This window comes from Macaca nemestrina, chromosome 8, assembly GCF_043159975.1.
Source record: "Macaca nemestrina isolate mMacNem1 chromosome 8, mMacNem.hap1, whole genome shotgun sequence".
In the NCBI taxonomy this organism is placed as follows: Eukaryota; Metazoa; Chordata; class Mammalia; order Primates; family Cercopithecidae; genus Macaca; species Macaca nemestrina.
In genome coordinates, this window is record NC_092132.1 from 112,099,559 (window position 1) to 112,116,397 (window position 16,839).

At 45.2% G+C, this 16,839-nt stretch overlaps 1 protein-coding gene across 15 annotated transcripts in view; it reads left to right on the plus strand.

Moving 5' to 3' along the window:
• The window catches only part of LOC105476518 (solute carrier family 20 member 2), a 127,861-nt gene that overhangs the window by 58,711 nt on the left and 52,311 nt on the right, over positions 1-16,839 (plus strand). For 13 of the 15 annotated variants that reach the window (XM_071068323.1, XM_071068318.1, XM_071068319.1 and 10 more), the window contains one exon: positions 12,275-12,827. In XM_071068323.1, the coding sequence (XP_070924424.1) occupies positions 12,539-12,827 (289 nt within the window). In that variant the 5' untranslated portion in view covers positions 12,275-12,538. Of the gene's footprint in view, positions 1-11,445; positions 11,467-12,274; positions 12,828-13,696; positions 13,832-16,839 lie in introns of those variants that run through there. The other 2 variants (XM_071068317.1, XM_071068326.1) reach the window with 2 other exon arrangements.

Consider the following 16,839-nt stretch of genomic DNA (forward strand, 5'->3'; position numbering starts at 1 on the left):
GCATTCTCAGAGTGAGGAAATAGTTTTCAAAGAAATCTTATAAAATGTCTTTTCTGTATTGTGTTTTTTAACTGTCATCCCACGGTTTTGTGAAGGTATTAATAATATCAAACCAGTGTTCATGGTTTCTTAATTTAGTAAAAAGATTTCACTCTTAGTAGTCTCCACAGAAGATGAGAGGAGCTGCTAAATTTCTACCTGACTTACCGATCAAATGAACGTTCTTGGGACTATATTGCCTTGTTTAGCCTGTTTATACTGCCAATTTAGCAAGTTATTAGTGGAGTGGAATCAGGTTTTCAGATTTCTGATGAAGCACTTCAGAGACTTGAACAGATTCTTCCAAATCTGTTGGGAGAATGGCAAAGAGGAAGAGGCTGCCTAGATCAACTTAATAATCATTTGTCCTCTGTTGCTTTTTCTGCTGGCTAAGAACAATTGCTTAAGAATCTCTGGAATGATAACAAGAAATATGGGGCTGTAAGTTGAGCATGGAAAGGAGTTAAGATAATTTCATTTGTCAGCTCCTCTGTTTATATTAATGTTGCATTAATGGAAAGAATATGCGGTCTTACCAGGAACAAAAAGTTTTATAAGTACCATCCATATTTTTATTGAACCTCTAATAGAATCAAAACAAAGTTAGCAAATAAACATGTAAGAGCCATATCTATTTTCATACATGGTTCCATTTTAAACTGTCGCTGAAGGGAAAGTATTTCCCTAATATAGCTCTTGGAACTTAGCCAAACAGTCCAACATTTCAGGGCACAGAATTGGAACCAGTGATCCTAGGTTTGTCATTTGATAGAAGTTTCGTATGTTAAGCAATTTGCTCACGAATATCTCCCTATTTTTGGTTATGAGTGAAGAAAATATCTAGAATATCTGGGAGGGCGAGGAATCCATCTATGGTACATATGGAAAGGAAGAAAGGAGAAAATGTTGAAGAACCTTTTCTATGTTAGAGAGTGGGAATAAATTCATAAAGCTTGGCTGTTCTTGTCCCTTGCTTCCAGACAGTAGCATGCCTCAGACTCTCCAGCAAGGCGATGATCTACTTTAAAAGTCTCTGCTGCTGGGGAGTCCACATTTCCAGTGGGAGCTCACTTCGGTGGGCTGCAACCTATTCTGTTATAAATGTGTTTCTCCTATCCAAATACAGTTTGTTTGTTTGTTTTTAAGATGGAGTTTTGCTCTTGTCACCCAGGCTGGAGTGCAGTGGCATGATCTCGCCTCACTGCAACCTCTGCCTCCTGGGTTCAACCAATTCCTCTACCTCAACCTCCCTGGTAGCTGAGATTATAGGCACCCGCCACCCTGCCCGGCTAATTTTTATATTTTTAGTAGAGACGGAGTCTCACCATGTTGGCCAGGGTGGTCTCAAACTCCTGACCTGAAGTGATCCACCCACCTTGGCCTCCCAAAGTGCTGGGATTACAGGCGTGAGCCACCGCGCCCGACCCAATTTTTTTTTTTTTTTTTTTTTTAAGAGACTGAGTTTCACTCTTGTTGCCCAGGCTGGAGTGCAATGGCACAATCTCAGCTCACTGCAACCTCTGCCTCCCAGGTTCAAGTGATTCTCCTGCCTCAGTCCCCTGAGTAGCTGGGATTACAGGGGCCCGCCACCACGCCTGGCTAATTTTTTGTATTTTCAGTAGAGATGAATTTTCACCATGTAGAGAGATTTCCACTGTGTTGGCCAGGCTGGTCTCGAACCCCTGACCTCAGGTGATCCACTTGCTTTGGCCTCCCAAAGTGCTGGGATTACAGGCATGAGCCACTGTGCCCAGCCAAATACAGTTTTGTTTTTTTTAAGACAGGGTCCTACTCTGTCGTCCAGGCTGAGTGCAGTGACAACACTCCAGTCTCACTGTAACCTCGACCTCCCAGGCTCAGGTGATCTTCCCATCTCAGCCTCCTGGGTAGGTAGATAATTTTTGTATTTTTAGTAGGGATGGGGTTTCGCCATGATGTCCAGGCTGGTCTCAAACTCCTGGGCTCAAGTGATCCGCCCACCTTGACCTCCCAAACTACTGGGATTGCAGGCATGAACCACCTTGCCCAGCCTAAATAATAGTCTTTTTTCTTACATGAAAGACTGTTTCCTTGTGCTGTGTCCTCAAATTAGATAAAGAGAGGCTGATATATTTCCTAATAATAACTTTTTCATTGACTCATTGAATTATAAATGTAAAAGGAAAATGACAAATAAAATCTTATAATTACCTGTCATACGGTCATTCAGATTCCATTTGAACGTCACCAAGGATGGCACTTAGATATCCTGAGGCAGCCTTTCCACTAAAAAAGAAAATATTTTCCATGTAAGTCATGTCGGACCTTGGAAATCTTTTCCTCTTCAGGCCAAATCATCCTAACTCCTCTGACTTTATCTCATTTTAATTATTTTTTGCTGTTTATTTCCTTTTCCTTTAAAAATATATGCACTTAGATTTATTTATTGTAGATTTATGCAATGCCTTCCCAGAGAATAAGAGGCTGTGTGGAAAACATCTAAATATCACAGAAGCTTTAGGGCTGGGAAGAAACTTCCCTGTAGGAATGAGAAGAATGCAGAGGGAGCGTGGATGGAGCAGGAATGAGACCTGGAAGGAAAAAGGGCAGGGAAGGCTGAACCCTCAGGGTCCGAAGCAGGAATCTTAGCTAGAGAACCAAATGGCAAAGTAAGTCTGTTCATGTTCCATAAGTCCACGAAGGCCGTTGACTGCACTGCTCAAGACAGGGTCAGAATTTTCCACCCCTCCCCACAGGACAATCCTGTGGCTCACAGTTTCAGGCTAAACGGCCTCTTCCTGGCCCTGTGGTCTCTGGTTGATGTAGAATAATAGACTTGGACAGGACCAGAAGATGTCATCTGATATTGACAATTTTGAAGGGTGAGGGCCCGGCAGCATTCTTGTGAGTCCATTCTCTTTATTAGCCTCCCTCCTTCCCATGTCTCTCCCTGCCCACCCCTAGCTTAGGCCAGGAACCCAGGGAGCCTCAGCACCCAGAGTTGAACCTCGTATCATCAGGGCCTGGCAAGTGTCAGCCAGGAGCATCACTTCCTAGTTTCTCAGCATTGCTTTCATTTCAGTGCCTCCTACTGTGGTGTGGTGTGGTGTGGACTCATGGGAAGGAGATAGTGCATTTAGGGACTCATTGTTTAAATCTACTTTCAGTGATGCAGCCACATCTTTAAAATGACCAAAATTGGACTCGATTACTGCTAAAGTCCCTTCATACCCTAATGTTCTATGATCTTCTAACTCTGTAAACCAAAACAGGAATAAAAGCGTAATTATAGGTTGCTTCTTGTAAGCATTAGCTTCAAACAGTTTCAAGAGAAAAGAGGCCAGCAGAGTCCTTGGCATCATCGAGATATTTTCTATTCAGTTCAGTCCTGAGGGCCAAACCTCAAGAGAAGCATAAGGAGGATGAGGGAAGAACTGAGAAAGACTCTTTGTGACTGATCGTGGGCCCTTTGGAATATAAATTGAATACAGGGCTGGGCACAGTGGCTCATGTCTGTAATCCCAGCACTTTGGGAGGCTGAGGCAGGAGAATCAGTTGAGTCCAGGAGTTTGAGACCAGCCTGGGCAACATAGTGAGACCTTGTCTCTACCAAAAAGAAAACAAAATTATCCAAGCATGATGGCATGTGCCCATAGTCCCAGCTACTAGAGAGGCTGAGGTAGAAGGATTGCTTGAGCCCAGGAGTTTGAGACCAGCCTGGGCAACATAGGGAGACCCCTCCAACCTGTAAAAAAATAAAATAAAAATTACTGGGTGTGGTGGCGCTTGCCTCTAGTCCCAGCTACTCAGGAGGCTGAGACAGGAGGATTACTTGAGCCCAAGAGCTTAAGGCTGCAGTGAGCCATGATCGTGCCACTGCACTCCAGCCTAGACAATAGACTGAGACTCTGCCTCAAAAATAAAAACAAAGGAATAAATAAATAATTGGAATATAGTAGAAGACTCCACACCATGCAGAGACCTTTTTACTAAGCGCTCCAATACTAGACAAAAGGATATTCTTGATGGTGAAAAAGATAAATAAAGAGAATACAAAATGTGTTTTACGTTTTACATCGTAGGTAGTAAGCCTGGAGAAAAATTGAGGCCCCGGCTGAAAACATAAATAGATTAATGGTGAATTCATTTTGTTTATTTAAGAAAACTAAGCCTATTTTTGTGATATGTTCCTAACTTTTTTTTTTTTTTTTGAGACAGAGTCTTGCTCTGTCACCCAGGCTGGAGTGCAGTGGCGCGATCTCAGCTCACTGCAAGCTCCGCCTCCTGGGTTCACGCCATTCTCCTGCCTCAGCCTCCCGAGTACCTGGGACTACAGGTGCCTGCCACCACGCCCGGCTAATTTTTTGTATTTTTAGTAGAGACGGGGTTTCACCGTGTTTGCCAGGATGGTCTCGATTTCCTGACCTCGTGATCCACTCGCCTCGGCCTCCCAAAGTGCTGGGATTACAGGCGTGATGTTCCTAACTTTTTTAAAAAAAATGTAGTGTTTCGAAGGGTCTTCCAGTGATAAAGTGGTCATTGCACATCGTAGAAAATTTTGGATAACGTCAAAAAAAAAAAAAGAGACCTAGAGAGAAGTGCAATTAACCTGTGGGCTTATTTCCTGAAACTCTTAGCCCACACTCTCTTAAACACAGCGGAGGCCATGTGGCTAATGTCATTGTGTGTTCCCATGTTTCCCCTAGGATCACCATGTTCCAGTGTCATGAAAATCTCTCAAGTTACATCATTGCAGTGGCTACCTAATATTTCATCTTTTAGAAGAAGTTGCCTTAGCCACACCCCTGACTGGGAACATTTAGATGTTTCTTCTTTTTTATGATCATAATAAATGACACTATATTCCACGTCTGCATTATTTGCCCACATTTCAAAGTCTTTGCCTATTTTCTTGAGCAGTTGAGGCTGATGTCATGAAGAGCACCCATACCCCACTGAGTGCTCCTCATTCACAGTAGGGCCCTGGAGTTGCCGTACATCTGACCTGGTCAGTGGACAAGAACCATTTTCTTTTCTTTTCTTTTCTTTTTTTTTTCCCAGACAAGGTCTCACTCTGTCACCCAGGCTGGAGTACAGTGATTCAATCTCAGGTCGCTGCAACCTCTGCCTCCCGGGTTCAAGTGATGCTCCTGCCTCAGCCTCCCGAGTGGCTGGGATTACAGATGCACACTGCCATGCTGGCTAATTTTTGTATTTTTAGTAGAGGCAGGGTTTTGCTGTGTTGGCCAGGCTGGTCTTAAACTCCTGACCTCAAGTGATGGGCCCGCCTCGGGCCTCCCAAAGTGTTGAGATTACAGGCATGAGCCACTGCACCCAGCTAAGAGCCATTTCAGTAGGAAGATAGCTACTTTTTAAATTATTATTATTTTAAAGAACTGTATAAACCATTTCTAACTGTACTTAGGTAGATACCATTACAGAACCTCTCATCACAGATTCATGACAGTTACCCTTGCAGAACTGATTTCAGAGTTGACTTTGGGGTCACAGATTCAGAGTGACCCTGTGATTGTAGCTTGCCCACACTCAGACTTTCTCTGAGTGACGTCCTTGCAGGTCTTGGTCTATGAAGTGCCCAGAACTTCAGGTTTAAAGGATCTTCAGTCTGTGGTTCCCCATGGGAATGATTTTCAGCTGAAATGTTTATATTTGCGTAAACTTAATACTAACAAATGGGTTTCTACCGTGAGATCCTCTAGAAGCCATCTGGAAGGCTTGTCTGTGGAAAGCCGGCTTTTCTTTTCCTTGTGGATTTGAAGAGAGGTCTGTTGGCTGGCTCTGGAGCAGGCCTTTCCTCTCTTCCCTGGTCCCGGAAGAGTCACGTCCCGAGCCCCTCTCTGTGGGCTTCATGTCTGCAGCACTAAGTCAGCGCCCCCTCGATCGGTCTCCTCGCTGCCATTGTTTCAAATGTGCTGTGACGTACATCACCCCTCCCTGAGTCCTTACTTGACTGAGTGAACTGGCTGGGTTTTCTGTGTCTCAGTGGAAGATTCCTTTTCTCATTGAAAAGAGAACCGTTTTTTTTCTTTCTTTTTTTCACTGTGTAATCTACATACCATCCTAGGGGACTTGGTGGAGGTGGGGGGCAATGCTTGCAATATAGATAAGGGAAAATATCAAAAGTGAACATTACCTTTTATGACCAGTATTTTTTCTGATCACTTTTTTTGAGGTAGACTGTATATACCTCAATAAATAAAGCTCAGCAGTTGTGAGTGAACAGTTTCGTGAGTTTTGACAACACGTGCAGTAACACAGCTACCACCATACTCAAGGTGCACAGCAGAGCACTCCCTGTGTAGACATGGGTTGTTGTTTCTCTTGGGTAACTACACACCAGATTGGGGCTGCTGGGTCATGTGGTGAGTGTACACTGCACTTTTAAGAAATTGCCGATAGTTGGCCAGGCGCAGTGGCTCACGCCTGTAATCCCAGCACTCTGGGAGGCCAAGGTGGGTGGATCACTTGAGGTCAGGAGTTCAAGACCAGCCTGGCCAACATGGTGAAACCCTGTCTCTACTAAAAGTACAAAAATTAGCCAGAGGAGGTAGTGCAGGCCTGGCTACTGGGGAGGCTGAGACAGGAGAATCACTTGAACCTGGGAGGCAAAGGTTGTAGTGAGCAGAGATCGCACCATTGCACTCCAGCCTGGGCGACAGAGTGAGACTACATCTCAAAAAAAAGAAAGAAAAGAAATTGCCAATTGGCTGGGGACGGTGGCTCATACCTGTAATCTCAGCCCTTTGGGAGGCCAAGGCGGGTGGATCACAAGGTCAAGAGATCGAGACCATCCTGGCCAACATGGTGAAACCCCGTCTCTACTAAAAATACAAAAATTAGCTGGGCGTGGTGGTGCGCACCTATGGTCCCAGCTACTCGGGAGGCTGAGGCAAGAGAATTGCTTGAACCCAGGAGGTGGAGATTGCAGTGAGCCGAGATCATGCCACTGTACTTTAGCCTGTGACAGGGCAAGGCTCCATCTCAAAAAGAAAAAAAGAAAAAAAAGAAAAACAAATTGCCAATAGTTTTCCAAAGTGTCTTTACCATGTTGAGTGGTTTTTTTCTTAGCACCCTTTTAGTGTTTCTCTTTGCCTCCCTTCTTCCCTTAAAAAGTCCCTGTCCAGGCTGGGTGCAGTGGCTCGTGCCTGTAATCCCAGCACTTTGGGAGGCCGACCGAGGCAGGCAGTTCACGAGGTCAGGAGTTCAAGACCATCCTGACCAACCCATATGGTGAAGCCTTGTCTCTACTAAAAATACAAAAATTAGCTGGGCATGGTGGGGCGTGCCTGTAATCCCAGCTACTTGGGAAGCTGAGACAGGAGAATTGTTTGAACCCGGGAGATGGAGGTTGCAGTGAGCCGAGATTGCGCCATTGCACTCCAGCCTGGGCCACAGAGCAAGACTCCATCTCAAAAAAAAAGAAAGTCCCTATCCCTCACAACGTGTGTCAGTCTTTAACCAAAAACAAGGTCAGAGTCTGCATGTTGAGGAAGAAGAGCAGGTCTAAGGGAGGAGGCTGGAGAAACCCACAGGACTGGGAAGAGAGTGGGGCACAGGGCTGCCTGAGAAAGATCCTTTCAGAAGGATTTGGGAACCTCTTGTTTGTTATTCTTCCTGTGACAACAGTGATGCCAGTAACTTCAAGTTGCTTGAGGCGAAACACTTCTGCGCAATTAAGTTTGATCCTCACAATAATTCTGTAAAGTGCATGCGCTGTCACTATCCCCATTTTATAGATGCCGCAATTCAAAAAGTGTGTGTGAGGTACCCAGGGTCAGCCACTAGAGAGGAACAGAACTGCGACAGGACCTTATGCTTCCTGACCTTCACCCCAGGGCTTTATCTGCTAAGAATGGTAATAGTCACCACGTATTGATTGCTGGAATTGAGCTTGGGCCTTCTTTGCATGTAACCGGTGGCGAGGCATCTGCCACAGTCTCCACGGTTCAGGTGAGTCATTGAGGTGACTTACCCAGGGTTGCATAGCCAGGAGCTGGCCGGACGGGAATGGACCTAGAGTCCCTGATTGCAGGTCCTGTGCTCATTGCCCTTCTCCACACAGGAGAAACAAATGCTCCTTTTGTAACCACAGAGAGGAAAGAAGGTGGCAAGCCTTTCTCCTTAGGCAGGTGCTTGCTGGACTTAAGCTGGTGGGCTGAGGGTGTGAGTGTGAAGGAGAAAAGCCGCGTTAAAGAGCATAGGCACAATTGTGGAAATGAGTTGTCTAAGACTGTTTAAGTAGGAGAGGGGATCTCTGGGCTGACACAGTGCCAAGGGGAACATCAAAGTGATTAACAACCTCCCCAAGCAGAACCAGGCCAGGGCGAAGCTGCCCGGGGGCTTGTGCCCGCCACTCTTCCCACCCACGGCGGTCCTGTGGTTCACCTGTGTGAGTTTCACGAGTTTTGACAACATGTACAGTAGTCCAGCCACTGCCATATTCAAGGTGCACAGCAAGGGAATCGTCCATTAAGACACAATAAACCGGCCGGGCACGGTGGCTCAAGCCTATAATCCCAGCACTTTGGGAGGCTGAGGCGGGCGAATCACGAGGTCAGGAGATCAAGACTATCCTGGCTAACATGGTGAAACCCCCGTCTCTACTGAAAAAACAAAAAAATTAGCTGGGCGTGGTGGCGGGCACCTATAGTCCCAGCTACTTGGGAGGCTGAGGCAGGAGAATGGTGTGAACCCGGGAGGCGGAGCTTGCAGTGAGCAGAGATCACGCCACTGCACTCCAGCGTGGGCGACAGAGTAAAACTTCATCTCAAAAAAAAAAAAAAAAAAACACACACACACACACAGTAAACCCGCCTGGTTCACCCATTGAAAAGCCCACCTGTGGTCAGACCCTATCCTAGCCCCAAAAAGCAAAACTGAAAACAATGTGAAAGAGAAGAAAAACCTACTTGGTATTTTTCAGTTCAGTTCCATAAACCATCTATCCTCTCTCCACCCCCATGTTTAATCCACCATCTGGTCCTGTTGGATTTTGCCACTGCAGTTCTCTTAAATCATGGTATTCCCTCCCACCCACCACCATCCACACCCTGGTCCCAGATGCTTCGTCTCATGCCTAAGCCATGCAACGGGCTCCTGACTCATCCTCCATGTTTTTGCTTGCCTTCTATCCAATGTGGTCACCACACTGCAGCCAGAAGGATCTTCTGGGCCCTGGTGTGGTGGCTCACGCCTGTAATCCCAGCACTTTGGGAGGCCAAGTGGGGTGGATCACCTGAGGTCAGGAGTTCAAGATCAGCCTGGCCAACGTGGTGAAACGCCATCTCTACAAAAATACAAAAAAATTAGCCAGGCATGATGGCGGGTGCCTGTAATCCCAGCTACTCAGGAGGCTGAGGCAGGAGAATCTCTTGAACCCGGGAGGCAGAGGTTGTAGTGAGCCAAGATTGTGCCACTGCACTCCAGCCTGGGCGACAGAGTGAGACTTTGTTTTGTCTCAAAAACAACAGAAAAATTCCTAAGTCTGGGCCGGGCATGGTGTCTCACACCTGTGATCCCAGCACTTTGGGAGGCCAAGGTAGGAGGATCACTTGAGGATAGGAGTTTGAGACCAGCCGTGGCAGCATAGGGCAACCCCCATCTCTACAAAAGATTTAAAAATTAGCAGGGTATGGTGGCACATGCCTTTAGTCCCAACTACTGAGAAGGCTGAGGCAGGAGGATCGCTTGAGCCTGGGAGGTTAAGGCTGCAGTGAGCCATGCTTGTGCCACTGCATTCCAGCCTGGGTGACAGAGCAAAAAAAAGAAAAGCCAAGTCTGGTCACGCCAGTACCCCTCTCTGATTAAAACCCTTCAGTGGCACCCCACTGTCCACATGGTGGCCAGTCTTTAACCAGACCCACCCGACCTTCATCCTGGTTCCTCTCACCCTGGCCTGCCTCCAGGCCCCTCCTTCCCACCATGAGAACCATCTGGAATGAGTGTTCCCCCTGCACCTCCCACACCAGGCCCAGCATGACTCTGGCCGTCTGAGGTCTCAGGTGAGCCTTTGCTGCCTGCTACACCACGTCCCACCGGCTGTGCTCTCACAACACTGTGTGGCACCATCTCCTACCTGCATAGTTCTTGTCACCAGTTTATAGACATTTATGTGTTGATATGATTAGTGTCTGTTTCCTTCACTGGACTTCCCAGATGTGCCAGGACCACATCCATTTTTGTTCATTGCCATATTTCACAGTCAGTAATTGAATATTGTTCATGTTTGCCCTATTGGCAAGGTAGCCCGGCAAACAAGATTTTATCAAGAATTTGTTTATATCTTGAGATAGATCATACTGGCCCCCAATTTTTAAAGTTTTGATTTTCATGTATAGATTTAGTGTGCCTGTCATATTAATAAAATACTCTTTCAGTGGAATGTTGTCTTTTGCCCTTAGAGTGGTCTTTTCATTTGTCTCACTTGGGATCTGAATCTCCAAAATTGCATAGGCTGAAAAATCTTAGAAATGATAACAACTATCAGTGTATATTTTCTGTTTCATTGTGTGCTTATAGCATTGCACATTGATGATGCTCAATATATTTGTATATTTGTTTATTATTTTCATTTGAAAAACATGTAACCACAGTATATAGTTTGGGGAGGAAAGGGAAAAAATTGTCTATAACCTTGCTGTTCAACCTCTGTTATAATTTTAGTATATATTCTTTGGTATTTTTATATGCATTATTATTTTTTATTTTTATTTTTTATTTTTGAGATGGAGTCTCGCTTTGTCACCCAGGCTGGAGTGCAGTGGCATGATCTTGGCTCACTGCAACCCCTGCCTCCCAAGTTCAAGCAATTCTCCTGCCTCAGCCTCCCGAGTGGCTGGGATTACAAGCATCTGCCACCAGGCCCAGCTAATTTTTGTAGTTTTAGTAAAGATGGGGTTTCACATGTTGGCCAGGCTGGTCTCGAACTCCTGACCTCAAGTGATTCAACCACCTCGGCCTCCCAAAGTTCTGAGATTACAGGCGTGAGCCGTCGCACCCAGCCTTTTATATGCATTTTCAACATTGCCATAATCACAGTGTACATAAAATTGTGTGTCCTGATTTTTCCCTTTAAATAACGTTATTGATGGGTCAGATTATTATATTGTATATGGTGTGGTATTTATTCAGTTCAACTCAAGCGTTTATATGCTTGATACCATTCAAAGAAAATATACAGTGCCTTGGCTCTCCAATAATAGAATACCATAATTACGAAGCTTGCAGTGACATTTTTACTTCATGGATGTATCTTGTGGCATCTCCTTTCCCTCTCAGAAGCAGGAACAGTGGCGTGGGGGAAGGGCTGCTCCTTCTGGGGTCAGGGGAGGCCTCTCTTACATTTGACATTTGAGCAGGCACCTGAATGCAGGGAGGAGGGAGCCGTGCAGCTGTGGGGGAAGATTCTTCCTGCAGAGGGATCCTCAGGTACAAAAGCCCTGAGGTGAGAATGTGCCTGGTCTTTCCAAGGGATTGCAAGGGGACAGTGACACCAGGGCATCATGGGGGAGGGGAGAGGAGCTGAGGCCAGTGAGCTGCAAGGAGGCCTGAAGGGTCTTCCTGACCCTGGTGGGGCCTCTAACTTTACCTCCTAGTGAGATGGGATAGTGGCATCGTGATAGGATTGCCTCATTCTCCCGGCTTCTGTGTTCCTCTCTGGGGCCCATCAGTTCCTGCCTTGGTCACCCCCCAGATAAGTGACCTCTCGCCAGGCCTGTAAACTCTACCAGACACATGCATGATAACATACTGTGTTCATTGCGTATGCATAAATGTGGAGGTGGGTCGTTGGCCACACCCAGTGGTATCACAGACTCAGATTTGGTTATTGCTGTTCCAGGAAACTGGGCACATTCCACATATTTGAAAAACCATGCAACTAAATTTCTCATTTCTTAATCTTTTGCTCATTTGAGGCAATTGTTCCTTGCTGAAAATAATGATCAAATATGTTTTTCCAATTGCATAAAACAATGTAACCTAGTAAGGATTACTATTAGTCTGTAGTTATTAAGCATGCTTCAACTCCTGACAGTTCTAGAAACCAGGTTTTTTTGTTGTTTTTGGTTGGGGGTGGTTATCCTAATTATAATCTTCCTTGAATTGCTTTATGGTTAGGTCCGTCACATGCCAAAGTTAGATCCCATTAGCAGGCTTAAAACATTTATTTCTGAAAGAACAAACTGTTACAGGTTGCTGAGTATAATTGATTTCTTTTGTTTCCTTTCTGCTACAGGAGGAGACATCACAGCTTTCCCAGATCGGGAGGAAAAATATGGAATGTGTTTTACCGCTGACTGAACACAACCAAATGAACTGTCCTGACAGTAGTTTGCAAACCAGCAGCTAGCAGTTTGTCCAGCCTCTAACATTGTCCAGCACTTTCCAGAGCAAACTCACTGTTTACAAGAACTCTTGGCCTTACGAAGTTTATAACCTCAAGCTTTGTTTATTTAAAATATTCCTGCAAAAGAAAAGTACCCGGCACCCACTTTCCAAAATGGCCATGGATGAGTATTTGTGGATGGTCATTTTGGGTTTCATCATAGCTTTCATCTTGGCCTTTTCTGTTGGTGCAAACGATGTTGCCAACTCCTTTGGTACGGCCGTGGGCTCTGGTGTGGTGACCTTGAGGCAGGCGTGCATTTTAGCGTCAATATTTGAAACCACCGGCTCCGTATTACTAGGAGCCAAAGTAGGAGAAACCATTCGCAAAGGTATCATTGACGTGAACCTGTACAACGAGACGGTGGAGACGCTCATGGCTGGGGAAGTTAGTGCCATGGTTGGTGAGTAGCCTCTTCTCTACGCCGATGGGACATCCGCCCACTGACCCGCTTCCCTACAGTACTTTGCCCATATCCATAAATGTGATTTTTGCTTTGGCTTTTCAAAAACTGGTTGGATGTTTCATATTTACTTTCTTATTTTTGCTTTCTGCATATTAATTTATGATTTTTAAAGTGTTTAAATATCAGGCAACCATTTATTTTCTCAACTTTTGAGCAAATTTGGTTGCTAAAATAGATTTCAGCTAAGTGAATAATTTTCAGAAAATACAGAAAAAGATCTTGTAGAACAGCGCTTTATTATTTTAGAGTTCTTTGAAAGTTGTCTAAGTTTCCAGGAAGGTTGATTTAGATTTTTTTCTTAAGGTTTTTCATCAATTAGGAGGCAATGTTTTGAAAACTTGGATGTCAAAAATAATATTTATTAGTCTAACTTTTATATTCACAGTTTAAGTTCTAAAGAAGTTACCAAATAAATCTTAAGTGCGTGTGTTTCAAGAAATTCTGGTCTCTTACATTATTTGTCATCCTTTTGTCGACTTTTGTTTTGATTTTCTGATTCTACCTCTGGGAGCTCCATTTGGTATGTTTGTTTTGTTTTCTGGCCAAAAAATAATGTACGTGTTGCCTGGTGATAGCGTGACCTTTTATTGCAGTTTCAAGTTGTCTAGATGAAGTGTGGAGGTGTGTGAACTGTGTGAATAAGCAGAGTGGCTGGTTGGACAGAGTGATTTCCCCATGGCCTAGGCAGACACAGATCCCAGCCCTGTGGGTCCTCCCATCACCTCCCTCGCTACGACAGAAAAGAACCTTCCGGGCAGGCGTGTGTTAAGTGCAGCTGACAGGATTCTTTCTCTGCTTGCCTCTAGGTAGAGATGACGGCACAACAGACAGCTGATGTATACGGGTAATTTGGTTAGGGAGAAGAGGGTTAGAGAGGAATTCTACCACCTTCTGCTTTCAACAGGACATATCCTCTTGTAGGAAGAGTCCTGCAGCAGGAGGTAAGATGCTGGTATACTGAGAATACAGCCACATTCCACGATTCCCGAGTTCTTTATTTTGTCACTTACATTTTATCTTTTTTTTCTTTTTCTTTTTCTTTTTTTTTGAGACAGAGTCTTGCTCTGTGGCCTAGGCTAGAGTGCAATGGCATGATCTCCACTCACTACAACCTCTGCCTCCCGGGTTCAAGCTATTTTTTCACCTCAGCCTCCGGAGTAGCTGAGACTACAGGCATGTGCCACCACACCTGGCTAATTTTTGTATTTTTAGTAAAGACAGGGTTTCACCATGTTGGCCAGGCTAGCGTTGAACTCCTGAACTCAAGCAATCTACCCACCTTCGCCTCCCAAAGTGCTAGGATTATAGGCATGAGCCACCACGCCTGGCCTGTCACTTGCATTTCTTAAACACCCAGAATTTAGAGATTATTGACCAAGTTTACAATGGCCCAATCTCATTTTGTTCCGAAGGCATTTGATCAGAAGCAGCCTGGTGTACTAAGAAATTCCATATGTCCCAAGCACTGTAGGCCGGTAACACATGCCAAGGAGCTCCTACTTCTCAGCTTGACGCTTTGTGTTGTAAAGATGTCAGGTTCAACTTTGGGAGGCCCCCCAAGATGGGGGCCTCTTGATCCCAGGAGTTTGAGACCAGCCTGGGCAACATAGGGAGACCCTGTCTCTACAAAAAAAATTAAAAAATTAGCTGGGCGTGGTGGCATATGCCTATAGTCCTAGCTGCTTGGGAGGCTGAGGTGGGAGGATTGCTTGAGCCCAGGAGATTGAGGCTGCAGTGAGCTGTGATTGTGCCACTGCACTCCAGCGTGGGCGACACAGTCAGACCCTGTCTCAAAAGAAAAAAAAAAAAAAATCAGGTTCAAGATCACCTTTATTCCAGCAACTATAGTCATTATTGAATTTTACTTACCTTCACGGAACGTATGTATATCTCAGCATAGTCAGATATAATGGAAATTTACCTTAGAAAAATAATCGTTATTTGTAAAATTCACCTTTTTAGTTGTGATAGATATCTAAGATTTAATTCCATCAAGCGGAAATTAAGATTTTTCTAGTCAGGAAAATCTGACTAGATGTGTTGAAAGTATGGGACAAATCAAGAAAAACACTGACAAAATTAAATCTTTTTCTTTCTTTTTTTTTTTTTTGAGATGGAATCTCGCTCTGTTGCCCAGGCTAGAATGCAATGGCGTGATCTCGGCTCACCTGCAACCTCCGCCTCCCTGGTTCAAGTGATTCTCCTGCCTCAGCCTCCTGAGTAGCTGGGATTACAGGCACCCACCATCACAACCAGCTAATTTTTATATTTTTGGTAGAGACGGGGTTTCACCATGTTGGTCAGGCTGGTCTCGAACTCCTAATCTCGTGATCTTCCCACCTCAGCCTCCCAGGGTCCTGGGATTACAGGCGTGAGCCACCATGCCTGGCCACAAAGTTAAATCTTAACTAAGTTTTTTTCCTTTTGATGGATAAACCTTAGAGGCATGGTGCTGCTTATTAAAGAAATTTGTTAGGGAGGCCACACTGAAGACCTCCGTGTGACTGGAGGGTTCATGAACAGGGCCTCATCTGCTGACTCTTCCTGCGGACAGGATAACTTTTTTCACTTCTCCGTTCCCCACCCCTGCCGTTTGGCTCTTTACTGAAAGAATGAAGGATACTTACCTCAACTAGAATTTGGGTTTACCAAAGCAATTTGGGGTTTTGCTTGAATAACTTGATTTTGTTTGCTTTGGTTTTTAAACTTTTTTTTTTGTTATGTGGTTAGATGAATCTCAAAGCTTATTTTGTTGGGAATTTGTGTGAGTTACCTAGATTTGTAAAATTGGGGTCTTTGCCCTGGGAGCTATAAATTTAAGGTGGTGGTGTAATTACCATTGGCCAAAACCACAGCTGATTCTGTCCAGATGCCTGAATTCTCCAGTCTTCTGCTTCTAAATCCAACAGTCCTTTTTTCTTCTCCCTCTCTCCCCCTGTCCTTAATTCTATTCTGTTTGATTCTTTTGTTTTCTCTTTTAGTCACTTCTCCCCAAGCCCCTGAGCATCTGTGCTTCCTGACAGAGTTGTGTTAGAGTTAAGGTGGTTGGGTAGAAATTATTGCTGCCAGCAAAACGTCCTGAACAAGTCATCATGTGGGACTAGCTCAGCCCTAAAGCAGTAGTCTGTCCATTTTGTAGGAAACCAGCAATGGTTCCAAAAGTCTGAGAATTCAAAACTCTGCATCTTTTTGTGGAAAGACCCACACTAGCACAAACGAGCCAGCTCCTCGAACCCCTTAAGAAGCACACAGCCCTCTTCCAGCTCCCTCTGCCCAGCCACACTCTGCCACCTCACACCTGCCCGGCAACCTCCCTGGAGCCTGAGCCTTTGCTCTGCCGTTTCTTTCCTCTGCACGGGAATGGTGGCCTCTGAGATGCCCATCTCCCCACTTTCCCTAGGTTGTGTCTTGCACTCTTATCCCATGCTTCATCTCTTTCCTCTGTCAGATGCCATTATCTTCCATTAAAGTATCTTTTTCCCTCTGTTCTTCCTGACACTAACGTGATCCCATTTATCTTCAGACATCCCTGAGGCTAAAGTGCTATCACCTACTCCCAGGCCCTCTTGCAGGTATTTCCTGGCCCCGCCAGGCCCTCCCTCAGCTGCCCCCTCTCTCCTCCCCTCCCTGCTAGCCTCACAGGTGGTCCCATTACTCCCTACCTTTCTTTACAAACTCTCCTGCTCCAGGATATATTTTGTAAAGTCAGCCACAGAAAATAGAACAGCTTTCAGGAAGGACAAATCTTATGGTCTGAATTCAACTGGGCAGGTTGATATCATTGTTTCACATCATGAGATTATTTCAATTGTAAGAATCTAGGCCAGGCGCGGTGGCTTACACCTGTAATCCCAGCACTTTGGGAGGCCAAGGTGGGTGGATCACAAGGTCAGGAGATCCAGACCATCTTGGCTAACACGGTGAAACCCCATCTCTACTAGCTGGGCAT